Below are 27,260 nucleotides of genomic sequence, written 5' to 3' on the forward strand. Positions count from 1 at the left end.
AAAACATTAAGATGTATTTGCTCTAAAAGGAGAAATAAAATAAAGTAAAATATTCACTAAACAGTTCATTTCAATTTAAATGCAATGCTACTAAAATGGTTAAAAGGATGTCTGGCCGAATGGTTGGCCCTCACACAATTCCACCTCACACAATTTGGCCTTTGTTGCAAAACGTTTGGACACCCCTACCCTAAATGAAGCTGCCAGAAAAAAATAAAATAAAACCTTTATGCTATCTTGTGGGGTCCAGATGACCCCCCCCTTACATTGACGTGTTCTCCCTACCACGACAAAGGTGGATAAAGGTGGAGAGGATTTCATGTAATCCATGGACACCAGTGAAGATCACAAATCATTGAAGAAAAAAGGTTCAGCGCACTGTCTAGTGGGTCTAGATGACCCAACTCCCAACGTTAACGTGCATGTTAACGTTGGTAGTGGGCACATCTGGACCCCACAAGATAGCATAAGGGATAACACGTACAAGGGCCGACTTATTTTAGTTAAAGCATGACAGCCTTTCTTCTGCATCTTCATCTTTACAGACTAATCAGAATGGTTATTTTTCCTGAAACCTTAACTGTCTGTCAAAGAGCAGTACAGAATCAAAGCCAAAACTTTATGAACAGACACATAATCACTGGAAGAATAAAACGCTGTGAGTGACAAAATTTTGATGCGTTTGGCCAAAATAACATTTAGAAAGTGGAGATGAGCCATATGATTAAATCGTTTTATCACATTCATGTGTTGAGGGAGGGAGCCAACAGGAACTCATCTGCTACAGCCAGGCACCGACACAAATGTGGGGTCCAGCACCGACTGTTCTGCTCGATTGCAATACTGTACATCACTGAGCGAGCTCATGTGACAAACGCCAGGGGAAATGACACATTCCACAGCAAATGTGAAGAAATTCAAACAAAGTTTTCTCTTTCTAAACTCTAATTGATGGATGAAGTTAGTACAAACGAGAAACAACTTGAGTTGCTGTTGAGAACAGATTAACCACATTAAAGAGTCACTCCGACGAAGAATGTGTTTTTGCTGTTTTTAACATGTCCTTGTGGCATTTTTCTTATGATACTAGGAAAATTAGGCAAAAATTATGTAGATAAATATTCCAACATTCAAACTGTTGTAAAACAGGGGCAGATGAAAAAATGTTGTTTAAAAAAGATGGTATTTGTGGTGTAGACCAGTGTTCCCCAACCTTAATGCGGCTGTGGACCAGTAAACCCCCTGGCGATTTTACCGGGCTCGACAGAAAGGGATGGGGGTTGCCGGGGATGCTTAATTTTGGTCCGATCACAACATATTCTGCCAATGAATGTTGTGGGTTCTATGTAAACAGGCACCATGTGTGAGAAATCACCTGTTGCAATAAATTCATAATTTAAGCAGGACTCCTGGTCACCTACTGTTTTTTTTTTTTTTTTTTTTTTTTGTCTTGAAGTCGTAGCTCGTTCTTCCATCTGGTCCTCTGTCCCTGCACTTATTCCTTTTTTTTTTAAACTTGTCCTGTCCATCAGCTGGGCAAACAGATGAGAGCTGAAGGCCTTTTGTGTTGGACATATTTTACTTTAACAACAGGGGTTATGAATCTTCTGACAAACCAGGGGGGTGTTCCAGAAAGTAGGTTATGCTAGTTACCACGGTAAGTTTGAGGCTAAGGAAGTTGATAACCTCAGCTTTTGGTTTCAAAAATGGAGATATGTTTCAGGATATTTCAAGTTGCCATAGCAACTCATGCCCTGAACATGACCTGGTCTGGAGCAGGTTTAGTTGAAGGTTAGTTTGTTTTCAGAGAGGTGAAGGAGCATGACGTGTCCATTTGAAGATGACTGGCCAGCACTACGAAATGACCAACGCACTATATAGTGCACTATATTGTGAGTAGTTGAGGAATTCATTTAAAAAGTATTTTCCCTTCTATTGTATAATGAAATAGTTTACTTTGGACTGAATAGGATTCAATTTGCTTGTTTAACCCTTTAAAGCAGGGGTCCCCAATTCCAGGCCTCGAGGGCCGGTGTCCTGCTGGTTTTCCCCAAACCCCGCTTTATTTGCTGCTGATTTTCTTGATCAGCTGTGTTTAGCCAATAAGGAGCTTAGATGACAGGTTGGTTGGAAAACATTTAGGACACCTCCCCTCGAGGCCTAGATTTGGAGACCCCTGCTTCAAAGGGTTAAACAAGCAAATTGAATCCTATTGTATATTGAAAAAGTTTACTTTGGAATGAATAGAAGTAAAAATACTTCTAAATTAATTCCTTTACAACTCTATACAGTGCGTTCGCCATTACATAGTGCTAGCCAAATTTACAATTCAAAAATCGAGTACCCTATAAATTTCCCAGAAGTCCCATTGTAGTTTTTTCTTTGGCAAAACACACTTGAACCAGGTAATCGGCAGCAAGTAGATTCTTAAAAACCAGCAGGATGCCGGCCTTCGAGGCCCGGAGTCTGACTCCCCTGGTCTTAGCGCAACTCTGTCACAGAGAAAAGCAGCTTTGTATGGAGTCAATTCAGTCTCAATAATCAGAAATGCACACAACCTATTTCACAAATACACACGCTCTGATTCACAAATGTCATTTTATACAAACGTGAAAAATAAATTCGGAAATGCACACCCTGTGTTTCACACACACACACATTGTGTTTCACACATGCACACTAAATGTTTTACAAATGCACAATAACTGTTTCTCACAAATGTGCACAGTGTTTTTCTCAAAAACCTTTTAGAAATTCACAATAAATGTATCAGAAATGCACAGTAGGTGCTTCACAAACATGATTTTTAGGGACACATGTGATGTGAACTCACAGATCATTCGAATTGCAGACTGTGCATTCAAAATCCCGTTCTCGTTTGTGAATCTCCCCGTGTGTGTGAGAGATTTTTCTACGGTGAATATTGAGACTCATCTGACGGAGCAGGTCGACTAATCACACCATTGGCTAGTGAATCTGTCAATCAAACTCGTCGGCAAAGCAGGTGGGTTCGCTTTTAGCCAATCAAATGGCCCCTTACACTCCTCACTTCAAACTGACGAGGGAGGGAGCTGTTCGGCACAGCAGTTGAGAGGACGCGGGCGGCAAACATGGCGGAGAGGTCTTCCGAACGGGATCAGTCTCAGCCCGTAAGTAATGCATTTATTTGATCATTCCCTCGTTCTACGTCCTGTAATGTTATTGAATAATACGTCGAAGCGTTCTCCTTAGCCAAGTGGCATGTGTGTAAATGCTTTATGAACACTTCAGCCGAGCCAGTCGTCAGAGTACACCCACCGCAAATTAGCCTTGCTTCAGCTTAGCCTGTGCGGTCATATTTGTAAAATGGTTGAAAGCGGGGGGACATATGATGGTGTTGTCAAGTTTTATACTTGGCATACCACCAGCTCTTCACACAAAACGAGTAACTACAGCGTGGAGGCCTCGAAACAAACGTGCCGGCTTCCGACGCAAGTCGTCTGCCTCTCTGTGCGTGTGAGTGAAGCTGGTGGGACCAGCTAGCGGCTACTCTAGGTTCTTAACAGGAATCAGAAGAAACTAAGGGGAAAAACACGATTTACAGCAGCAAAAAGAAAGTTTAATAAAATTTATTGTCTGGACACGGCTGTGTTGTTGCACACCGATGCTATGCTAACTAGCTAGTTAGCTGTTCCATGCACGTGTTTCCTTGACGGTCCGGGTTAAAGTTACAGTTAAAGCACGGCATTGTGCTGAAAAGCCATCGAGAGATTTTTGTCAGCCACTATCTCTTTACTTCCAATGACGTAAAGACTAGAATCCTTAATATTATATTGTTTTTAGGCCGTTTTGTTAAGTAGTCACAGGAAAACAGGATGGGAGAAATCAGCTGTCAGCAGTGATAAGTGTAGAAACTAAGTACTAAATCCCCCTTCTCTACTACTTTCAAATCAGCTCAATTGTCCCGGATGTCAGACAAACGCATGTAAAGCCTTTCTTTAATGTTTATTTATTTTACAGGAACTATCGGCTCTGGCCGTTCGCACAGCTCAAGCTTTGTGTGATTTATTGGGCAAAAGGTTAGAAGCTCCAACTACATCTCAAGCGACTGGTCAGAGCATGCCAGGCTTGGCAGTAGGCAGCAGTCAGAGCACTGTATGCAGTTCTCCAACCGTGAGGCAGAGCATGAAAAGGTGATGCACTTTTAATTGAATACATTTTATACCACAGGGTAAAAAACTTTGAAAAATCTAATAACAATGATAGAGTTTACTAAATATTTGGTGATTATGTGGCTAAATGTTTAGAAAAAAAGGTACACATAGTTCCAAATATTAATTTTAAAAGATAATGTAAACAAACAATTTTATTTACACAACACTGATTATTGTGCTGTCAATTACATCTAACAAGCGATTAATTCATATGATTAGTCTGTAACATGTTTTTTTACTAGATGTAATGGGGAGTCTGTTTTTTTTCCCATTAGCAAGGGGCTCTTGACCAGAAAAGCATTGAAGACCCCTGTATCTCCAATATGAACAATAAAGAAAGTGCACTTGCTAACATAGACAACCTATTCCCTTATAGGACATTCCCACACATCTTCAGCAAGGCTGCTGATGGTCCAAAGGGGAAAAGGCGATTCTCTGCTCCTGCCACATCTCTTGTCAAAACATGTGTCTTCAATGTCTATGTTCTTCCAAGACCCACTGACTTCACACCAAAGAGCTCAGCAGAAGAATTACAGCTTGCCACTGCTGGCCTTGGAAGACGCATGATATCTCTAGCAGAGAACTGGGGACACAGTCAGGTAATTGGTTTATGCCTAATAATGAATACATAGAGATAATTTGCTGTGTTACGTTATTATTCTAATTTTTTTTTTCTTTTTAAGATTGAAGCTCAGCTTTGTGAGGTATTTCCCAAGTTAAACACATTGAAAGGAGGCTGGATGTTTTATAAATCCACAGGTAGGATTTTAAATATCCAGGGATTATTTTATTAAACGCTCCAAATGGAGCATCCTTGATTTAGTGGTAGAGCAGATGCCCCATCTATAAGGCTGGTGTCAGTTTCAACTTTAGTCTTTGGCCCTTGTTGATGCATATCACTCCCTGTTTCACCAGTTCGGTCTCCTATCAATTAAAGGCTTCAAAATGTATTCATTTTTTTCATGTATTTATTTTTGAAATAAAAGCTCTAGATAATGTCCTCCTTTTTATATTAACCATTCACACTAGTCGTGAATATTGAAAAGAAAATCCTGACAAAGACCTGCTTACCTGATAATTACTGCATGATTTATTTTATATTGGAAACTTTTTTTTTAATAGGTGGCAGTGGACGTCGTAAGCTGACATCAGTGTTACAAGGCCCTGAGGGGTACACCTTTGACACACTAAAAGGGGCATCTTGCAGCGGCAAGAACACTTTATTTTTAGTTCCGCTACAGGAGCAGCTATCTGTTCAACCACTTCCCTATGACTCTCCTGAGTTTGCCAAGATGCCAAAGGCAAACTGCATGAAATGTGGAATACTAATGCCTTTTCAGCTGTTATCGTTACATGTCGAGGAATGCAATGTAAGCTATGTAGCTTTCCTCCAATTTCTGTTAATTTTTTTTTTTGTTTTTTGAGTAAATGAATGAATGTATGTCAATAGGTCTAGCTCTTGTTTATTTTTTAAGGTGGATGATTTTGAGGCATCTCCTGATGAAGACAGCATAGTTAATGAAGATCCAGTTCTCTGTACTACAGCTGTCCAAGACCTTCATACCACTGAGAAAGGACAATCTACTGCCATGGAAAAAACCTGTGAGGTAATGGAGGCAAAAATTGCATTTTTTTTCCCCACCTTAGACACCAGTGTAGCATAAACATCACTTCATAATAATGTGAGGTGAAAGAAGTGATATTACCAAATATTTTCAAGGGACACGCACAATAAAACCAATTAAGATCAAAAACGACTTATAATTGCGTTTTTTAATTCTTAATTCTTAGGTTCATAAACTGAATTTTCTTTTTTTTTGGCAGGTTTGCCCGATCTGTCAGGCATCTTACCCTCATGATGACCTTCCGTTTCATGCCAGCACGTGTGGTGAAGGGTAAAAAGTTTTAATTGTCCATATCAGTGGTCCCAAGCCACAGACCAGTACTGATCAGTTGGCAATGGGCCGTGGAAGAAAACATTTATTATACCCATATTTTTTATTTTGTGCTAGACAAAATATATTTGAAAAATCTTTTATTTTGAAAATAATCAGATTCTCTTAGCTACACCTTCGATCACTTTAGCTGTAAAGTTTGGTCAGGGTATAAAAATGTCTAATTGAACGATAATTTATTCTGATAAATCTTGGTTATGAAAGTCAACAGGATTCTGTTACTTTTCAGTCCAAAAAAATACTGGAAACGACCTTTGAAAAAGAAACATTTTATTGTGAACAAAGCTGCAGCATAGAGCAAGATGATCCTTTAAACATTGTTTTTATTATGATTATTATAAAGTACTTGTTCGCTTATATATATTTTTTCAATCCGTGCTTTTTTTTTTTTTCAATGGCACCTGTAAGAAGGGTTAGGATTAGGCTAACACATGCCATCAACAACATTTAGCCGTGGATGCAGTTACAATGCATGTGGTCATTAGCCGCAGTTACATGGTCAAAATATCTTGATCAGATCAACGGTCGGGTTAAAATCCAACCGTGTACATGGGCACAGAAAACCTTTTTCCGATTAGATCATTCCAATTAATTTTGTCCATGGAAACTAAATTAAAGTTGTCCATGTAATGATCCAGATAAAACAGCAAAGAAGTGTGGTTCAGGTTTTCATTGTCTTTTTAAAAAAATAACATGTCTTTTCTGTGTTTCCCTTTTCTGTATGTTATTTTATATTTTTTTCTTAAGACAAGACATTGCAAATACTATGAGCAGGGAAGCAGCCAGTATGACAAGTGTTGAGGAATTGCCAGGACCCTCATTTCAGGGATTGTCAACCCCACCATCAGCTGGTAATTTATGCAGAACAAGTACAGTTAATGTGTTGTTTGAAACTGGATCATTTTCTTGTTTTAAATGTTTTATTTTTAAATAGAGATGGATATTTTTATATATATTTTTAATTATTTATTTATCCCCCTTATTGGTACACTTACGGTACCAATACTTAAGAGAAAAAAACAGCTGATTTGTATCACAAATATTGAACTGTAGCATACACTGGCTTAAATTAAGACTAACACCATTATTACCCCTTTAAAACACAAACCAGGAAAATATAAGGGGACTATTTTTACATATTTACTTTTTATATTTAAGGGAGAGGGCAAAGAGACAACTTCTGGCCTTGAGGGCCGCAATGTGTGCATGATTCCACACAGCCGTTCTACAACAAGAGTTCAACTTCGAGATTGTTCATAAAAATAATAAAACAAAAAACTAGTTGAAATGTATACATTTTCTAAGTAAAGTTCGATGTGACTATTGACCTACGTCCCGCCACGACTCCTGTCGGTGTAAAATATGAACAATATGTAATGAAGAATTGGCAAACAACAAAGTCTCAAATGTGGTGTGACTTTCAGAATAAACCCATATCGTTTGCCCAAAAGCATCCTGATCGAGATCAGGGTAAAAAGTTGTTCGTTGTTCAAAAGTTTTTCAAAACTATTGGAGAAGCGGATTAACTGCAGGTTAATTACAACATATTTGCTAGCTTTGTGGACTCTTGGAAAATAGTTCTCATCGGAACCCATTGAAATGATGGATATAAAAAAATTAATGTCTCTTCCACTTTAACAACAAGTGAAATGATGCCATTCACTGGAAACACCAGGTTTTCCAAAGGGTGTTGCAGCTCCCTGTGTTTTCATTTCTGTGGGAACTGATCCCACTGGCTTTTTGAGTGGGAAAGGTGGCTGACCCCTGGGCTATAATAACATTTACCAATTGTATGTTTAACTGAATAACAAATAAACACTAATTAAAAATTTGTATTTGCTTAAAATGTAGGGGTTGCAAAACTTCGCTGATAGAAATTATCCTAACTAATTATATGATTTACTACATTTTCAGCATGGGAGAAGGAAGAAGACCCCAAGGAAGCATGTCAATTGTTCAGACAACAACTACTGCTGCGTTACTCAAAATGCCCACACCTCTTGCTGTCAATCAACATGTTTGATTCAGAAGAAGACAAGGACCGTTCATTTATAGAATTCTACAAAAGGAATAATGTCGAATGGGCAGCTCCTTTCAAGTGCATGCTGACAGGTATTTCATACCCCAAATTGTGAAATTGCTGAAATGAATTTTGAGTGTTTTCCTTGCTTTTGCGATGGAAGTCCAATGCATGCACCTTAATTCCCAGACCTATATTTCTGTCTAGGAGATGCAGCAATTGGTGAAGGGGTCACACGACATGTCTTGTCAATGGCCATGCAGAAATTGACGACTGGTTTCAGTATTAATTTAGGTTTGTATATGTTGGTGAACTAACAGAAGGTTTGAAATATTTGGAATATCTTATGTTAAAATCCATTAAATTAAAATAAACTGTAGAAGTTCTGACTTGTCTACAAGTCTCCTGCTGTCACAACAGCACTGACCTGCCCATTTTACACCTCTGTCTGAATTCTTCACCTCACTTTCTCAATAGATGGCTTGTTTAGACAGATTGCTATGTTTAAAAGGTGTGTAGTATTTTTTTTAAATTAACCAAAATTCTTGTATTTTAAGGATCCGCCAGTCTTACACCCCTTTTTGAAGGGGAAAGAGACCATCTAGTTCCCTCAGCTGCTGGGGTGCTACGGGAATGCAAGCTGTTTGAGATGGCAGGTCGGATTATTGGACATAACTTCTTTCATGGTGGGTCCGGTTTACCAGGACTTAGTATGGCTGTCGTGACTCTACTGACTGGGGGTGACATTGACACGGCAGTAGCAGCTCTGACCATAGAGGATGTTGCCGATATTGAGCATCGTGAAACTATTGCTTTGGTAAGTTAAGCAGTTTAAGGTTTGCAACAATGTACCACAGGGCAGCAGCACATTTGTGGTGTACATAACAAATTGATGAAAAATCATTGGTCATTGTTGAAGTATGCTTTTTGTGTCCCTATGTTGGCTATAAATTTATTTTTTCTGGACTGTATGAAGGGAACTGTAATACTTAATTCCTATACCATTTTTGTGATGTCTGTAGCTCAAGAAACCGGAACTTACAGTGGAAGAAATCACCCGTGTGAGTGATCTTTGCCTGTCCTGGTATCAGCCTACTCCGAATTCCACCAATCACGACTTGCTGTTTCAGCTGCTGCTTTCAAAGGCTGTAAGCATTTTACATTGAGACGAGATACTGCTGACGTGACGCTGATCATTATATAAATCAAACTTGTTAACATGACCCTCTAACAGTTTTGGTGTCAGACCAGGCCATCGTCTCTATGGAGTTAAAACGGCCGGCCTTGTGGAGGATGCTAAGCCTCTTACTGTTAAAAACCACCTTCTGTTATGTCACTATTTTCCAGGTACTTCACAATGGAATGCAGCCAATTAAGCAGATCCGGAAAGGTCTTAAAGATACTGGAATCTGGCCACTTATTTTAGCCAGACCAGATGTCCACTGTATACTGTTCCCCAGGGAGGCAAGTGTGGAACTTAGCTCACAGGTAACTTTGCTTGTGTTTTTAGTGGAATGATTTCTGGCTTTTGATTTTAAAGACTCAAGTAATTTTTTTGTTTCCAATGCTGCATGGTGAAAGATGCGTCAGAATGATCGAACAATACCCTGTTCCTTAAAATCTGCAGAGACTAACTACTGTTACAGGACTTAAATCCTGTGGTCAAGATGACTACTAGAAAATAAAAAATCAACATCAGTCCCATTACGATTATCTTTCACGCTATCCAAAAAAATATTTACAATGGTCTTTTAGTTGAGTTTTTTAGTATTTGCGATATCTGCTCTCCGCATTTGACCAATCCCCTGGGGGAGCGGTGAGCTGCAGACACAGCTGCGCTCTGGAACCATTTAGTGGATTAAAACCCGCAATCCAACCCCTTAATACTGAGTGTCAAGTAGGGAGGCATTGGGTTCCATTTTTAGTCTTTGGTATGACTCGGCCTAGATTTGAACTGTTTACCTTACAGTCCCAGGGCGGACAGTCTGCGACAAGGCCACTAAGCTGGTTTAAATGCTGGTTTATTATTTAAATTGCAAGGACAGTTTCTGCAGGGCAGCAGCAATTCATTAGAAATTCGCCTCTGAGTTGTGGGCATGACTGTTGGCACGGAGTAAGCGAGCCTTCGTTACCCTAAATCCTTTTGTTCAAACATTCTCCCGCTAGCTTACAACCAAACATCTTAAACCTAACGTTACTGGTGGAACAAAAGTGGTGAGCAATATTAGAGCTATGCAAATGGTTTTTAAACAGATAGCTGGTCGGATGAGGAAAATTAAGATGTTTGTCTACAGGTGGATGAATCATTATGGTGCAGAGCAGGGAGTTTTTGGTCTGCTGACAATGCCAGCCGTTACAGCTTGAAGCCTTTTCCAAATACATTTTTTGTGCTCCTGATTCACAATTTGAATAAAGAAATAATCAGATGTCTTTGTCAAAAAAAAATCCAGAAAAATCACATTGTTAAAATTTGTGTAAAATATGGTGAAATTATTTGCTCACCTAAACCAAGCAGTATTTCTGGCTTTCACAGACTTGCAACTTATGTAAGAAGCCCTTTCATTTTTAAATGGGAGCACTTGTACATTTTGTAGCTGGCTAAATACTTTTTTGCCCCAATGTATTTCCCCAGCAGTTAATTCTGCTTTACTGATGCCCTGTGACTGTAGAATGTTATCTTAAATATGTTGTACACAGTAACACTAAGAACCTTTAAATTTTTTTTCTGATAACCTGTAGACCATGATAGAGAGCATTTGCTGGCCACAATCTATTTGTGACAGTGATGAAGATGACGAGGAGCCTGTTCCATTGAAGGACATCAGTACAGTGACTGGGTTCCTAAGGAAATTCATTGAGGAAGGTAATGGTCTCATACTCATTGCATCTCGATTAGCTTCTTGATGTTTTTGTCCTAGGAGGGATAGTGATGATGGTAATGTCAATGCAAATTTGATGAAACTTACACGTTTTTGGTGCAAGTGTAATACATGCAGAAGTGTCACATAGTTCGATTGTTCTCTTCCACAGCATCACCGAAGGTTCTGTGCGACCTTATGAAGTTCTGGGTGGGATGGGAGCACCAAACGAGGAGCCTATATGTAAAGGTAGTGCGCTCAACCTACCCAGTTGCTCACACCTGCCTATACACGTTGGAGCTTCCGAGTCACTACAGCACCTACAAAATGTTTAAAGAGGATATGATCATGGCTCTAAGTTCAATCAGCTCAGGATTTGGGAAAGTGTAATAAAAGTTTACTGTTATTGCTTGAAGTTCTTTGTCTAGCACTTTAAAATGTTAACTGCCCTTGTTAAGGCAATTTTAAATTGGGCCACCTCAGTGTTTTAAAACGAGCTGTTATTATACTGCAATTGTTGTGAAGACTGTACAACGAATAGTTAATTGTAATAAAGTTTTGTCAAGACTTTCCTGTGTATTACTTTCACAGACAACTGTAAATCAACTACCACAAAGTTCAGTGGAGAAATTTGCATCACTTTGCTCTGTACCCCTTTCCATATTAGATTAATTCAGTGGTTCCCAAACTGGGGGGCGCGCGGAGGTATTGCAGGGGGGGCGCGGTGGTTTTTTTTTCATACTTTATTGACAAACAACATAATACAATAACAATGTGAATGTCTCAGGGGGAATTGAAATGTATACATATTGCAGAAAAATATAAGAAATAAAACAAAGTATATAAATATGTTCACATACATATACAACATAAGACAAAAAGAATTATTACTTCAAAAATCTTTGGGGTTTCATAAATTTTAAATCTTTCAAAAATTAAATTAGTTCGAATTGCTTTTTGTTTTTGTAGATGTTTGATAATGGTACATTACTGATTGATTTCACTCAAAAACTGCTGGAATTTAGGTTTGGAGTTTGACCATTTGGCTTTATGGATATGGAATTTTGCCAATAATAAAAACAATTGTATAATGAAGATACAATCTTTGTCTACTTTGACATTAAGGTAACCCAGAATAATGTCTTTATCTAAAAATGTAACAGTTTGTTTAGTTATATTTCCAATATAGTTTCCCACTTCAATCCAAACCTTATTTGTATGTCTGCAGTCCACAAACAGATGATAAATAGTTTCCTCCTCAGTTCCACAGAATGAACAAAACAGGTCCATGTCCACAGTATAACTACTCAAAGTTTTTTTGGTAGGATATATACAATGCAGTATTTTGAAGGACACCTTTTTTATTTTGTTATTTAGACAGTATTTAATAATAGTCCAAACATAAGTCCATTTTATGTCCACACATTTGGATTCCCAATAAAACCTCCCAGCAGGTAAGGTTGTGGTATAAAAGATTTCTTATTTGTTTATTGGAAACTGAATTAACACAAATATCCACATTGTCCCAAAAAATTGTCTGGGTTCTTAATTGACTTGTGTTCTAAATCCCTTTAAACAGTTGAAGTAGACTGGTTGGAACGGCATTTAACACTATTGCATATTCTCTGGGTGGAACAGGAATACCGAATTTTAAAAGAAATTCTTCATATGTCAGAAGATGTCCATGAGAATTAAAAAGTTGTCTGATTAAAACAATATCATTATCATACCATCTAGGAAAAATGATTTCTTGTATTGTACATTACTGTTATTCCAAATAAAACAAGTTGTTGAAGAATTACGTTTATAAAGAGTTTCCAGGCCAGCAGGGCTTCTTTGTAAAAGTTTTGTGGGTAATTTTTCAATTTTACAATTACATTTTAGCAAGAATTTAATGCCTCCCATTGTGTCAAATATATATTTGGGAAATGCATTCCAGATATTGTCTTCCCCTTTCAATAAATTACTTAACCACTTTATTTTAAAGAGTTGTTTTAAGTTTCAAAGGTTAATACATCCATGCCCCCATGTTTTCTGGTGTTACACAAAACATTTTTCCTTAATGACATTTTTTCCTCCAAATAAAATCAAATGTTTTGTTAGGTTACAGATGTGTTTCTAAAGACAGAGACACAGACAGATCTAGAGATTCCTTCAGCTTTAGATAACAGAATTCTACCGTTCAGAGAAAGATTTCTCATTAATCACATGTTATAAGGAGCGGTGGAGTTTAGAAACAAAAGATTTGTATGTTTGTGTCAGTGTGGGGGGGCTCGAAAATATTCTAATCTTCAGAAAGGGGGGCCCTGCAGAAAAAGTTTGGGAACCACTGGATTAATTGAAATTTACTAATCTGCGGTTGCATTCAAATTAAATACAAAAGCAAGTGACGTTCACCTACAAATAAAATCTGATGAAGGCGACTGGCCCTTCCTGGACAGACCATCCGTGTTGTTGGACCAGTCCAGTTTATAGATGCAGTGGTACGTTACCTCAAGATAACCTCACCGTCAAATTCATACAACTCCCTGCTCAGCCCACAAATCATTTTGCAGACATGTGCTGCTAAACTATTGTCCAGGTCACCCTTGCAAAGAAGACTCTTATCTCTGGGTTTGGTTAAAAACAAGATGTTCATACAAACAAAGTGCACACAATCAATCCCCCTTTATTGCAGAGTAAAATTCAGTGAAAACATGAACAAAACAAATGTGAGATCTGATTTGAATTATATTTCAACGGAAAATGTATTTTATACCACCCTGACATAATGAAGTCCCTTGAACAATACAGTATTATTTGAACTTTGTCGTCCTCTCCTCAGTCTCTCTCCTTCTGTTAAATATGTAGCCTACATTAAGTTCTCTACATACTGGACAGTGTGAAGATAAAGGTCCACTCCAAAACAGTCTGAATGTTGCAATGGGTTGATGTTGTCCTGCAGTTCCAACATTTGTGGACCCGAAAGAGGACTGTCAAACACCGGGACATTGATCCCAGGATGAGGTTCAGCCATGTATCCACTCTCCTCCCATTCAATCTCTGGAACCTGTGTACCCTGACCAAAAAAAAAAGTTTTTACATACAGTTTTTATGTTTAAGATTATGTAGACACAGTGTCCTAATGATTACATTGTTGCTGGCAGGCAAAACATCAGATCTCCATTACTGAATTTATTTTTTTAATTAGTCATCCCTAACAAAGTAGTGAGATTAGTACATCTGATAGCTCATAATTTTGCGGTTCATTTTTGAAAATTCATTGTAATTTCATGACACAGTTCTTGATACAATTCACTTTAGTCAAAGTGCACACAAATCAGTAGTACAGTATAGTGACATTAAATGAAGCATTTACCTGGGGATCAGAAACAGGGTTCTGGGCCAAGCCCAACTGCCACAGCTGATTTGGGGTCATGTTGTGCTCTGTCCTGATTGGATGGCTGTCCCACGCGTCACTAAAGACATCCAAACTGGCCTGAATGCGTGGTAAGAAAATATAGTGGCAGCAGAATAAGTGAAGGATGTTGCTGATGTTGAGCAAGTCTTGGTCCTCAAGGGAGTGCAGGATATTGTAATATAAGCCAGTGACACTCATGAAGACATCACACCAGAGACGCTCAATCCTGTATTTGGAAGGAAACAAAAAGAAATGCTATTATATTGTCATTTCTTTTTAATACATCATTTAATTCTATGTATATATAAATACTTCCAAAACTTGGTTTAACTCACCGTTGATTGTGTACACTTTTTCCTGCAATGAAGCTGTTTGTGTCGGTTCCACGTACTGTGAACATTAACTCTGCTATGCCCACATTTTCTCCTCCATGATCTCCTCTCACCCTGGCAATAACATGAAAATCATGTCTCAAACGCATAACTACAAAAGCATTGCCAATACGGTACACATCAATTTGACTGTTTTATGTAATTTTTCTTGTTTATGTTGACAATAAGTTGAATTTCTAAGTTAAGAAATTACAGGAAAGGGGTTACATGTATCATTGGGTGAAAAAATTGAGAAGAGAGAGAGAGAGACTGTTAAGGGGGGTCTAAAATGTTATTAATGGGCGAAAAGTGAGTCTTAGAGTAGCCTTTGTTTTTGGAGAAGATTCTAAAAAAGTTGTTATATTTTTTTACAAATAACCATGAACTTATACTGCCTGATTTGTAAATAAAATATTTCTTTATGAATAAAAAGAATACCTCAGAGGAAAGCCATGCTCATTCACAGCTTCATTGAAGAAGGCCAAGTGGGTGTCTGCCCGGTTGTTGTCTGCTACCTTCAGGTACATGATCTATGGATGACAAGTACAAATACAATTGACAAATATTTATGGGTGCAAAAATGCTTAATGTCCACGTGACAGGTACAACAGTAATACAATAGCATGATGAATAAAGAAATTCAGTCATATTTGGTAAACTGTATTGTCAGTGTGGAATTTAGTTCCAAGTTAAATCTTGCAGAATGAACAAATGCATTCTTCATTTTTTGCACTACAGTTTTTAATCCTGCTACTGATGGCATGCTGTGAATTTCTGCAGTATCATGTTAATCTCGAAATAACTCTGAATTTATGACCCCACTTTGGTAGAAATGCATCTTTATATTTTTTACTTTTCCCGCCCATAAGCTAAAATGTATAATTTTTTGTGGAACATTAACAACAGTTGTTTCTTTTCCGTGGTATGTCTTTTGACACTTCGCCCCTGCACCTATGTTGTTTTCATGTATTTTTTTTCTATATTAAAATGAGGTTTCATATTCTATCATATTCATTTTTCTAAAATTTTTACAATTATAGTTAGGACAGGTCTTAAGCTAGCAAAGTCACTGAAGGAGCAGTTAAAATGAGGAGCTAAATCTTCATCACGCGACAGACTCACAGTGGGATAAAAAGAGCGTGTAATAGTATGTATGATAGTTGCTCATAATGGTCGCTCATGCCCGGTCAAACACAACAAACTGCATGTCTTCTTTCATGTTTATCTCATGACAGGTGGCGCAAGCAACATTAATTTACAAGCTGATTCAGGGCAAATTTGACCATTTCTGAATAAATAGACAAGAAAAGGGTCACCCATGTTCAAGTCCAACTTCCTACATTTATTGAGAAACAGCATAAGAAATATGCTGAAAATAACGTGCATTTCTGGCTTTTTTAATCACAATCCCACTGTTCATTTGAGCCACCATTTATTGCTCAGAGCAAAGTTTAAACTTCTTGCTCCTGATGGGATAAAAAAAAAAAAGAAGATCACTGCTATACTTCAAAAGATAAGTTGATAAACAATTAAACCATGTTCCTAAAATAGAAGAGACAAAGCTTAAGATTTGCAACTTTTTGGTCCATGACAATGAAAAGTCCTACCTTTCTTGAAAAGCCATCTATTCCACCAAAGATGACAAAATTGTACCTGTTAAAAACAAACAATGTAACTGTATGCAACACAACTCAAAATAGTACACAAAATCTACCTAAGTCTCACTATACAATCAGTTGCTAAGTAAGCAGAACAAACTCAGTGTATTTTACTCCAATTCAATGCGATCTACTACTCTGGTTGTCTTGTTCACTTCTTGTTCTGTCAGTTACACTCAGACGTACCTGATGAGCTTATGATTGGTGTCGATGTGCACCATATACTTTGGAAAAGGAACGGTGTACGTCCTCCTAACCACACATCCCAGACGCGTCATCCTGGCAAGTACACCACCACTGTCCACACGATGCATAGATCCATACAGTCGATCCCACTGCACTCTGTGTCCCTGTGCAAGTAGAGCCCCTCGGATTACCCTGTACCCAGCGTCTGGCATGGTGCTCTTAATTGCCGTGACCAAGGCGTCTAGCTCATCATCACTGCATTTACTGTATGTGGCAGACACAGATATATTATTTTCGGACATCCGTCTAAATAGGGTTGCTCTGGACACACCAAGGAGTTTGGCAATAAAACTTGTTGGCAGACCCAATTCCACAAGATGTTCAAGAGTCTCTGGTGACACTACCAATCGTGGACGTCCACGAGACCCACTTTCAAAGTGTACTGTTATAATTGTCCTCTGATTGTCTCTTTCCTGCTGGATAATAGTATTCAGATCTGAAAGAGTAGAAAATATATCCTCGTCTACATCAACAATGTCCCCTAGAGCACTTAATAAAACTAAATAATGGTGACAGGCAAACTGCAGGCCTTCCATATCAACAGGTTGCCTCTCCAAGATGCATGACAGTCGATGATGCAGCCTTTGAAAGATGTCACGCTTCAGTAATTCCTAGAGAATAAATAAAAACATGACAAACATGGATTAAATAATTTAGCTGGCTGAGATAAAATTACATAACTTTCAAATATTTGAAAGGGGACTTTTTTTTTAAACACTCTTGTTATGATAATTTGAGTTTGTAGTGAAGAACAGCTTGAAAAAAAGCAGAGACAAGACACTGATCACAGGAAGCCTGTGTGTAATACAGTAACTTCACTGCTGACAGCTGATTTCTCCCATCCTGTTTTCCTGTGACTACTTAACAAAACGGCCTAAAAACAATATAATATTTGGGATTCTAGTCTTTACGTCATTGGAAGTAAAGACATTTAGTGGTTGACAAAATCTCTCGAGGGCTTTTCAGCACAATGCCGTGCTTTAAAAAAATTCGAAGCTTCATTCAGTGGATTCACGTCTGTAATCATATCTCGAAAATGCTGTTTGTTTTAGGAATGGCATATCCGGGAAATGAAAATAGTCTAACTTTAACCCGGACCGTCAAGGAAACACGTGCATGGAACAGCTAACTAGCTAGTTAGCATAGCATCGGTGTGCAACAACACAGCCGTATCCAGACAATAAATTTTATTAAACTTTCTTTTTGCTGCTGTAAATCGTGTTTTTCCCCTTAGTTTCTTCTGATTCCTGTTAAGAACCTAGAGTAGCCGCTAGCTGGTCCCACCAGCTTCACTCACACGCACAGAGAGGCAGACGACTTGCGTCGGAAGCCGGCACGTTTGTTTCGAGGCCTCCACGCTGTAGTTACTCGTTTTGTGTGAAGAGCTGGTGGTATGCCAAGTATAAAACTTGACAACACCATCATATGTCCCCCCGCTTTCAACCATTTTACAAATATGACCGCACAGGCTAAGCTAAAGCTAAGCTAATTTGCGGTGGGTGTACTCTGACGACTGGCTCGGCTGAAGTGTTCATAAAGCATTTACACGCATGCCACTTGGCTAAGGAGAACGCTTCGACGTATTATTCAATAACATTACAGGACGTAGAACGAGGGAATGATCAAATAAATGCATTACTTACGGGCTGAGACTGATCCCGTTCGGAAGACCTCTCCGCCATGTTTGCCGCCCGCGTCCTCTCAACTGCTGTGCCGAACAGCTCCCTCCCTCGTCAGTTTGAAGTGAGGAGTGTAAGGGGCCATTTGATTGGCTAAAAGCGAACCCACCTGCTTTGCCGACGAGTTTGATTGACAGATTCACTAGCCAATGGTGTGATTAGTCGACCTGCTCCGTCAGATGAGTCTCAATATTCACCGTAGAAAAATCTCTCACACACACGGGGAGATTCACAAACGAGAACGGGATTTTGAATGCACAGTCTGCAATTCGAATGATCTGTGAGTTCACATCACATGTGTCCCTAAAAATCATGTTTGTGAAGCACCTACTGTGCATTTCTGATACATTTATTGTGAATTTCTAAAAGGTTTTTGAGAAAAACACTGTGCACATTTGTGAGAAACAGTTATTGTGCATTTGTAAAACATTTAGTGTGCATGTGTGAAACACAATGTGTGTGTGTGTGAAACACAGGGTGTGCATTTCCGAATTTATTTTTCACGTTTGTATAAAATGACATTTGTGAATCAGAGCGTGTGTATTTGTGAAATAGGTTGTGTGCATTTCTGATTATTGAGACTGAATTGACTCCATAGCTTTGCGCCATTATGCAACACTTTACGGTAATATCATGTTCATAAATCAATAACGCTGCTTTTTCTCCGCATCAGAGTCAGCTCATTCACGTTGATTGTGTACACAGTGTAAGAGTTACGGTAGGTTAAAGAACATGTTGTTTCTGTGTTACTGGTGACATCTCCAGAGTTAAAGGGTTTAACAGGCTGAACAAATCCCGCCCCAGTTACTTTCTTTTTTAAACTGGCTTCAAACTGGAAGTCAAGAGGTTGTTTGTGTACTTTCCCCCAAAGGATAAACAGTTTTCAAAGGGTGTCTAAAGCAATAAATATCCCAGCATGTCGAACAAACATGACGCCTTTGAACGTGCACCCCATCCCACCCCCCCGCCATCCATTTGACAAATTTTTCTTCACTTACTCCTCAATCAGAACACAACCGCGTTTGTGTCGTTTCCCCCCACAAGGCTATAGAAAGGAAACCGAACGAAATGCAAAGAGACTCGTTTTCTCCAAAACAAATAAGCAGCACAACACAGCAAAACCTCCCTATGGGAAAGCCTTGAAATGGATTATCTGTCTTTAAACACCCACACTGCTTTCTCTATTTCTCTCTCCTCAGTTCTCGACATCTCCTGTTCTGTGATCCAAATTATAAATCTCAACTGGAGGGTGAAAGATAAAAGTTCCCACAGGAAAATGGCTTTTTATATAAAGAACAGAGCAGCGGCGTGCTTGTAGAGGCAGCACGGGAAGATGCAGAGGTGATTTCATCGACTAAATCAATGCAGCTTTCACATGCGTAGTTGAAAAGTTGGTTGTGTGCCTCAGAAGCTCTGCAAAGTTTTTTTAAACTCTGATTTTGAGTGCTTTTGCTTGACTAAACTGGATTAACGTTTGTGTTGTTGCTGGACGGCTGCTTCCGATGGTGGCAGTTGGCAATTTGATGAAAAATAACACTCAAAATGGTAAAATATTCTAAATGATTTATGGCAGACCTCTTGATTCAACTCTATTATATTGTTTAAATGATTAAATCTAAATAACTATAGATGAAAGACGTTGAAGGAGAACCTGTTACATTTCCTCATTTATACCCTCTTTTTGGGGGCCTCCATTTTTTTTCTCTTTTCAGAATGACTTAAAATCTGTGTTCTTAAAAATAGGAGATTCCTTTTAATTTAGCTCAAAAAAGAACTAATCATGCAACTCTGTCATGAGTATAACATCAATTTTTATTGGCATATTTTACATTTTGTTGTTCTCCTGCAAATGTTTTCAATTTGTGCCAAGATTACAGTAATTTAAGTACATTTTTTGGATTTTCTTTTGTTTTTTATAATTACAATGTTCAACTCCACTACACTCACCAGTCACTTTAAAAGGTACACCTGTCCAGATTTCTAATCAGCCAATCACACGGCAGCAGCTCAATGTATTTAGCCATGTAGACGTGGTCAAGACGATCTGCTGCAGTTCAAAGCGAGCATCAGAACAAGGAAGAAGGGGTTGTTGGTGTCAGACGGGCTGGTCTGAGGATTTCAGATAATGCTGATCACCTACAACCATCTCTAGGGTTTAATGGTCAGAAAAAGGGAAAATATCCAGGTTTTGTTGATGCTAGAGGTCAGAGGAGAATGATCAGACGGGTTGCAGCTGATAGAAAGGGAACAGTAACTTAAAAACTACTGGTTACAACTAAGGTCTGCAGAAAAACATATCTGAATGCGCAACACGTCCAACCTTGAGGCAGATGGTCTACAGCAACAGAAGATCACACCGGGGGCCACTTTTGTCTGCTAAGAACAATAAACTGAGGCTACAATTCACACAGACTCACTAAAGCTGGAAAATAGAATATTGGAAAAACGTTTCCTGGTGGGATGAGTCTCATTTTCTGCTCCCACATTTGGATGGTCGGGTTCTAATTTGGCATCAACACCATGAAAGCATAGAACCATCCTGCCTTGTATCAAGGGTTTAGAGTGATGGTGGTGGTATCATGGTGTGGGAGATATTTTCTTGGCATACTATGGACTCCTTAGTAACAATTAAGCACAACAGCACAGCCTACCTGAGTATTGCTGTTGACCATGTCCATCCCTTTCAGACCACAGTGTACCATCTTCTGATGGCTACTTCCAGCAGGATAAGGCGCCATGTCATAAAGCTGGAATCATGTCAGACTTGAGTTCACTTGACTCAAATGGCCTCCACAGTCACCAGATCTCAACCCAATAGATCACCTTTGGGATGTGGTGGAACAGGAAATTAGCATCATGGATGTGCAGCCGACAAATCTGCAGCAACTCTGTGATGCTATCATGTCAACATGGACCTAATTCTCTGAGGAATGTTTCCAGTACCTTTTTGAATCAATGCCGACAAGGATTAAGGCAGTTCTGAAGGTAAAAGGGGGTCCAACCTGGTACTCGCAAAGTGGACCTAATAAAGTTGCAGATTAGTGTTCACCTAGTTTTTGTTGAATAGATTTGGCGCTGTAAATGTTGGCCTTTGATGTAACTCACATTTTTTTGCTATAGATGTTAACATTTTTAACAATGCAACGACTATGGTAGCCCTTTTGACTGCTCCCAAAATGTTTGATTTATTGTCAATTCTTTCCAAGTGGTCTTTTAATTATAGGTATGCTGTTTTTAGCTCAATTTAAAAACACTTGTGTCATTTCCTAGGAAATAGTTTGTTCAGAGTGGCAGGAGTTCATCAGAAATTCCCCTCTAAGTTATGGGTGGGATTGTTTGTGCAGAGCAACCCCACCCCCACTACATCACCCATAACTGAGAGCTGTTTACACTATCTCCCACTAGCTTAAAGCCCCATCACCCTCCCAACGTAACGTCACTAGCCGCGTTTACATGGGCAAAAGTCATCGGAAAGAACGACTGATCGGAAAGAAAATGCGTCATGTAAACGCGCCATTCGGAATACTCTGCCCCGATCAGACTCGTTCGGATCACAATTTCTTTCCGATCGAGATAGGTGGGTTATGCCGATCGTTTCTCCGATCGTGGAGCATGTAAACGGTCATTCCGATCGTGTGTCACTACTGCTCCAGCTGCCCTGCGGACGCCCCGTGAAAAGCGCCGCTCCGCTCTCGCCCCGCTGGCTGGCTCGTCGCCTCTCTTACAGCCCTCACAGGGAGATGCGGGGATGGAGCGCTTCGTGCCCCCCAACGCTCACTCGGTCCACTGGCACCCGAGTGAGCAGAGGAGCTGGATTAATAACTTCGTGTCTGAGGGGAGGAGGATGCTTGTTCGGTGTGCGTTTATTTTTTTTTTTGTGTGGGAGAATTCAGACTGCGAGCCGTCCCGCCGCTGTGGGTTAGCGGCTGCAGGACTCAGGAGAGCCGCCAGCTCACGCAGCGAGTTTGGGGAAGCAGAAATAAATGTCGCTCAGTCCTTTTCAACACTACTGCGCATGCCCAAATGATTCATTCCGACCGAAAGTGTGAGCCATGGGAACGTTTTGTTCTAATCGGAAAAAGGTTTTCTGATCCCATGTGCACGGGTGAATTTTAACCCGACCATTGATCCGATCAAGATATTCTGCCCATGTAACCGCGGCTAGTGGTGCAACAAAAAAAAGGTGAGCAACATTGGAGCCATCCAGATGTAAATTTTTGAGCCAGATTCCAGCTCAGTAGAGGAAAACAAAGACGTACACGGATCTGGTCGTCTACAAGTGAATGCATCAGAATGGAGGGGAGCATGGAGTTTATGGTGTTTTTTTTATTTTTATGGCATTTCTTTTATGTCAGAATTCATTCATTCCGCTCCTAATCTGTTTTGTCCCTTTCGGGGTCACAGGCCTGGAGCAGCCTCTACCGGCCCCTCGCGGGCAAAGGCAGGGGACACACTGGACGGGTCGACAGTCTGTGGCAGGTCCACAAATCACACACCCATCCACATTCACATCCACATCCATGGACAATTTAGAGTAACCAATGAATCCATGAAGAATGTTTTTGGACAGCGGCAGAAAGCCGGAGTCCTCGGGGAGAAACTCCATACAGAAAGGTCCCCCATTGTTGTCAAGTCCCCCAGCCGGGACTTGAAACAGGGGATTTCTTACTGTGAGCAAAAAAGCTAACCACTGAGCCACCATGCAGCCCTTATGTCACAATAACTATATTTTTTTTAAATAAAATTAAAATTTTACCCTAATATGTCCTCCATTATCAGAAAAAATGCCATGCATGGTAAAAGTACCAAAATAATTTGTTCAACATTTTTTAATGAAGAAATCTTTAGTTCCTTAGTTTTTCTGTGTGTGTTTCAAAGCCTTTAAGACTTCTTTTTGGGCAAACTTGTATTATGTGCTTGTTTGTGCAAATTTGTCTTAGTCTTTTTTTCATTTATGTTTCTTTCTAAAAACAGTTGGATTTACATATTTAATTATTTATTTCTCTACACCAAAATTATTCATTAAAAACAGTCAACTATTTTCTATTTATGTTTCCCCCATTTTGGCAAAATATTGCATCTACTGTAAAAAAAAAACAAAAAAAAAACAGGGCAAACATTTTAAAGCGGTAACAGCAATTTTACAGGACGAACATCAAAGCTTAAGATGAGAAATAAGAAGAGATAATAATTTTGTTGCTTCCTTTTTGTGTGAATAACAGGTTCTTAATAGTTCAGAAAGAACTCCTAAAGCATTACATGGAAACAAAAGTATATTTTTGGTCAAAAAGTACAAGTTTCAGTTTCAACTTCTCTTTTCTTTAGTCTTTCCTGAAATGAATGAGGAAAAGACTAAAGAAAAGAGAAGTTGGCTGAAAATTTTTTCCTGAAATGAATGAGGCTGCACGGTGGCGCAGTAGTTAGCGCTCTTGCCTCACAGCAAGAAGGCCCCCGGTTCAAGTCCCGGCTGGGGGACGTGAAAAACAGAACATCAGTGGGGGACCTTTCTGTGTGGAGTTTGCATGTTCTCCCCGTGCATGCCTGGGTTCTCTCCGGGGTCTCCGGCTTCCTCCCACCATCCAAAAACATGCTTCATAGGTTAATTGGCAACTCTAAATTGACCATAGGTGTGAATGCGGGAGTGAATGGGTGTGTGAGTGAGGACATTCTACCCTGCAACAAACTGGCGACTTGTTCAGGGTGTCCCCCCTGCCTTCGCCCACAAGTGGCTGGGATAGGCTCCGGCAGCCCCGTGACCCCGAAAGGGATAAAACGGTTAAGAAAATGAATGAATGAAATGAATGAGCTGCACTCAGAACACACCTGGAAAAGCGTCAGACTGAACCTTGGCGAGGAAATACCGATTGTTTGAAATTCTTCTTGTGAGTTTTACAACCAGTTTGTTCCGAACCAAACCTCCATTAACACTTGGCCACAGAAACCCTTTTCACTCTACATAATGTCTGTTTGTAGCCATAGCTGCCAACTTTAAAATAGACTGCACTCCGGTTATGGCAGCCAGGTCAAAGAATATGCCGACTTCATTTGAATACATAAATGCCTCAGAGGAAGGGAAGGGAAATTCAAATGTACTACTGGTACTGGTCCGTGGGTCATTTGGTACCGGGCCTCGCAGAAAGAATAAATAACTTGCATTACTTCCGTTTTATTTTTTTCGAAATCAGAAAGATGTTTTATTTTGAAAAATTGCCCGATTCTCTGTTACATCCCTCGATATCACTCTTGACGCAGACCAAGGCACTCTTCTCGGTCACGTGATAGGTTACCGCTAAAATGAATCCCTGGAGCTAGCAAAATGAGTAAAAAACAAACATCTGGAAAATGTCTTTGCCAAGGGGAAAACGACCAGCCAGGAGACAGAAACACAGCCTTCCACTTCCAAAAAAAAAAAGCTACATTTAATAGACAGTACTTCTTTTTGCACCATGAGTGTGGGAAAGGGAGAGGATGATGACACCTGTTTGATGTACAATGACATGCCCGTCAAATAAAAGCTAAAAGTTGGACTTATTACGATTTTCTGCCTCCTTCATCGTAGCTTTCCTACATAATTTGTCCACCACATAGTAAATGCTGGTCCGCGAAAATGTTTTCTGACGTCAGAGGTGCGAAAAGGTTAAGTAGCTTTGTTAGGGACCAGCACCAATTCTATTCTTAGACTCTTAAGGTGTATTCAGACTGGACACATTTGGTTCGCTTTACCCTTGTGCTATCTTATGGGGTCCAGATGATCCCACCCTTACACTGATGTGTTCTATCTACCAGGAAAAAAGGTGGATAAAAGTGAAGAGGATTTCATGTAATCCATGGACACCAGTGAAGATCACAAATCATTGAATCATTGATCACAAATAATGTGGGGTCCAGATGACCCCACTCCCAATGTCAAAGTGCTTTGGATAGCACAAGGGTTAAAGTGAACCAGTGTTTGTTTCCCCCGAAAATCTGGAACAAATTTTCAGCCTGAGTACATCCCAATTGGACCCTGATCCAGGGCCAGGAACAGCTCTCGGCCCCATCTTTCGGACCAAAACGGCCACCGTAGATTACGAGCATTATGGGACAGAGAGCCGCGGATAAATGTGGACGAGCATTGAGACACAGCAACTCATTGAGGTTTGGTTGGATGAATGCAGGCTCATGAAATCAACACTTTGCTTCTAACACTATTCTCAATCCATTTTTCGAAAACACTTATCGGCGTTTGCAGCATGCCTCCATCATACCATAGGCAAAAGTGCTGTACTTGACGTTGATACAGACGTTCAAAATTGGTTGGCAAAGTAAAAAGTGAACTATCCTGGGGGTACTCCAGAAAGCATGTTATGCTAGCTCCCACGGTAAGTTTGAGGCTAAGGAAGTCATAACAACTCATGCTCTGAACATGACCTGGTCTGGAGTAGGTTTAGTTGAAGGTTAGTTTGTTTTCAGAGAGGTGAAGCAGCATGGCGTAGTGGATGAAGAAGCTCGGATAATACTTTTTCACCGTGAGAGGGTGACAAGACCACGTATGGATGTTCAAAAGATAAACTTTTTTACATTGATCAACTTAATTATTTGCTTCAGTTAAGATATATCATTTTTTGGAGTTCAGCGAATTTAAATATGACACATAGTTATCAGACAGTTATTTTACTTTCATTCAAATGAATTCAGTTAAGTAGGTGTAACTTTGGTGCTGCTGTTAGATTGGCAGCGCAAGGGATTGTGGGATACCATTCCCTTTGACTGTCTGGACGGATTTGGGTTTAAGTGTGGGTTTTTGACCAAATGTGTTTAGTTGATTGACTGTTTTACTGTGTTTTAACTAGTTATTTTGTCCTGTTATATTTAATTCTTTCTGCACCATGAGTGAGAGGAAGGGAGAGGAGGATGAGTTTATATCGCACTCCTCCTGTGTCATTATGTTGTAAGAAATGTGAATAAAGTCAGAGTCATGATAAATAATTAAATATTTTCTAATTCAAGTCCACAGTGAATCAGATTTTAATGTTATAAAAATGAGAATATCTGCGGCCTCCTCAAACATTAAGAAGTACAATAAATTAAGATGGGAAAACATTTAACTGAATTGGAGAAATATGACATTTAGTTAGATAAATATGTAAATTTGTGTTTTAAAACAATTATTGAGTTGAATAGACACAAGAAATTTGGTTGAATAAATTTAACTCAACTACTTGTTCCCAATTGAAGTACTTCATTTAAGTTGGATAAGTTGGATAAGTTATATAAATATATGCGTCACAATAAAAATAGAATTGAGATAGAAACTCATGCATTTACTTCGTCCGTTCTAATTCTCGAAGCAGAAACTCTTTTTTCTGCTTTCTTTTTTCTCTCACTGGAGTATAGCGCTCTCTTTTTTTCTCCACGCGTTTCCCTGGTGACTCCGGAAATCGGCGAACCATTGAGAATGACCCAGGGTTACCAAGTTAAACGTAATTACTCTAACTCATATCCGGTCTTTTGGAACAGACATACCCAGAGTAAGCAAGTTCAGGCGGATTTCAGCCAGAGTTCAGAGTTAAAGTCCGGCTAGTTTAAACCTTCTGGAATGCCCCCTGACAAGGAGGGCAACGCTTACGACTTCCATTATTCCTTCTCTTGTTGCTTTGCCCCACCCTTGTAATTCCTGACTGTCCAACTAAAGATATCTTTAACCATGTGCTTTTGTTTATAAGCATTGGTTGGAAACGGAAATGTCCTAAAAAAAAACCGTCTGAACACAGACCAAACGCAAGGTTCAGGACTCGGTTAAGCGGACTCGGTCAGGACCAACTGACTTTTCCAGTCTTAAACATGACCCAGTCTGTGTTATTTCGTTATCAAATAGGACTATTTACTGAGTGTAGAACC

General features: G+C 39.5%; 2 protein-coding genes across 3 annotated transcripts; one reads left to right on the forward strand and one right to left on the reverse strand.

Annotated features, from left to right (window-relative positions):
* The first annotated feature begins 2,983 nt into the window (after positions 1-2,983).
* On the forward strand, positions 2,984-11,594 carry LOC105356421 (uncharacterized). Of its 2 annotated transcripts, none has more exons than XM_020711674.3 (15): positions 2,984-3,149; positions 4,000-4,172; positions 4,570-4,792; positions 4,877-4,952; positions 5,316-5,563; positions 5,669-5,800; positions 6,018-6,088; positions 6,896-6,999; positions 8,063-8,260; positions 8,376-8,462; positions 8,726-8,985; positions 9,191-9,316; positions 9,516-9,656; positions 10,908-11,031; positions 11,199-11,594. In XM_020711674.3, exons 1-15 carry the CDS (start codon positions 3,111-3,113, stop codon positions 11,414-11,416), a joined length of 2,220 nt encoding a protein of 739 aa, XP_020567333.2. In that variant the 5' UTR covers positions 2,984-3,110; the 3' UTR covers positions 11,417-11,594. The 2 variants fall into 2 exon arrangements, with proteins under 2 accessions (XP_020567333.2, XP_023822114.1); XM_023966346.2 differs by having other exon boundaries at positions 9,191-9,229.
* Positions 11,595-13,674: 2,080 nt separating this feature from the next.
* On the reverse strand, positions 13,675-19,297 carry LOC111949315 (uncharacterized). The gene is made up of 7 exons (XM_023966345.2): positions 18,345-19,297; positions 16,642-17,312; positions 16,405-16,450; positions 15,236-15,327; positions 14,762-14,872; positions 14,385-14,652; positions 13,675-14,084 (listed from the first exon to the last, which is right to left on the reverse strand). The coding sequence occupies exons 1-7, from the start codon at positions 18,381-18,383 to the stop codon at positions 13,878-13,880; spliced, it is 1,434 nt and encodes a 477-aa protein (XP_023822113.2). The 5' UTR covers positions 18,384-19,297; the 3' UTR covers positions 13,675-13,877.
* Between the last annotated feature and the right edge of the window lie 7,963 nt (positions 19,298-27,260).

This window comes from Oryzias latipes, chromosome 18 (assembly GCF_053564925.1).
Source record: "Oryzias latipes strain Hd-rR chromosome 18, Olatipes_Hd-rR_3.1".
In the NCBI taxonomy this organism is placed as follows: domain Eukaryota; kingdom Metazoa; phylum Chordata; class Actinopteri; order Beloniformes; family Adrianichthyidae; genus Oryzias; species Oryzias latipes.

What these genes read in the sequence shown, in the direction of transcription:
- LOC105356421 (XM_020711674.3), top strand. Translation starts at nt 3,111, where the DNA reads ATGGCGGAGAGGTCTTCCGAACGGGATCAGTCTCAGCCC. An exon ending in CCATGGAAAAAACCTGTGAG is followed by an intron (nt 5,801 to 6,017) that starts GTAATGGAGGCA and finishes TTTTTTTGGCAG; the next exon opens with GTTTGCCCGATCTGTCAGGC. An exon ending in GTGTGGAACTTAGCTCACAG is followed by an intron (nt 9,657 to 10,907) that starts GTAACTTTGCTT and finishes GATAACCTGTAG; the next exon opens with ACCATGATAGAGAGCATTTG.
- LOC111949315 (XM_023966345.2), bottom strand. Translation starts at nt 18,383, where the DNA reads ATGGCGGAGAGGTCTTCCGAACGGGATCAGTCTCAGCCC. An exon ending in GAGCATGGCTTTCCTCTGAG is followed by an intron (nt 14,873 to 15,235) that starts GTATTCTTTTTA and finishes TGTTATTGCCAG; the next exon opens with GGTGAGAGGAGATCATGGAG. An exon ending in AAAAGTGTACACAATCAACG is followed by an intron (nt 14,653 to 14,761) that starts GTGAGTTAAACC and finishes TTCCAAATACAG; the next exon opens with GATTGAGCGTCTCTGGTGTG.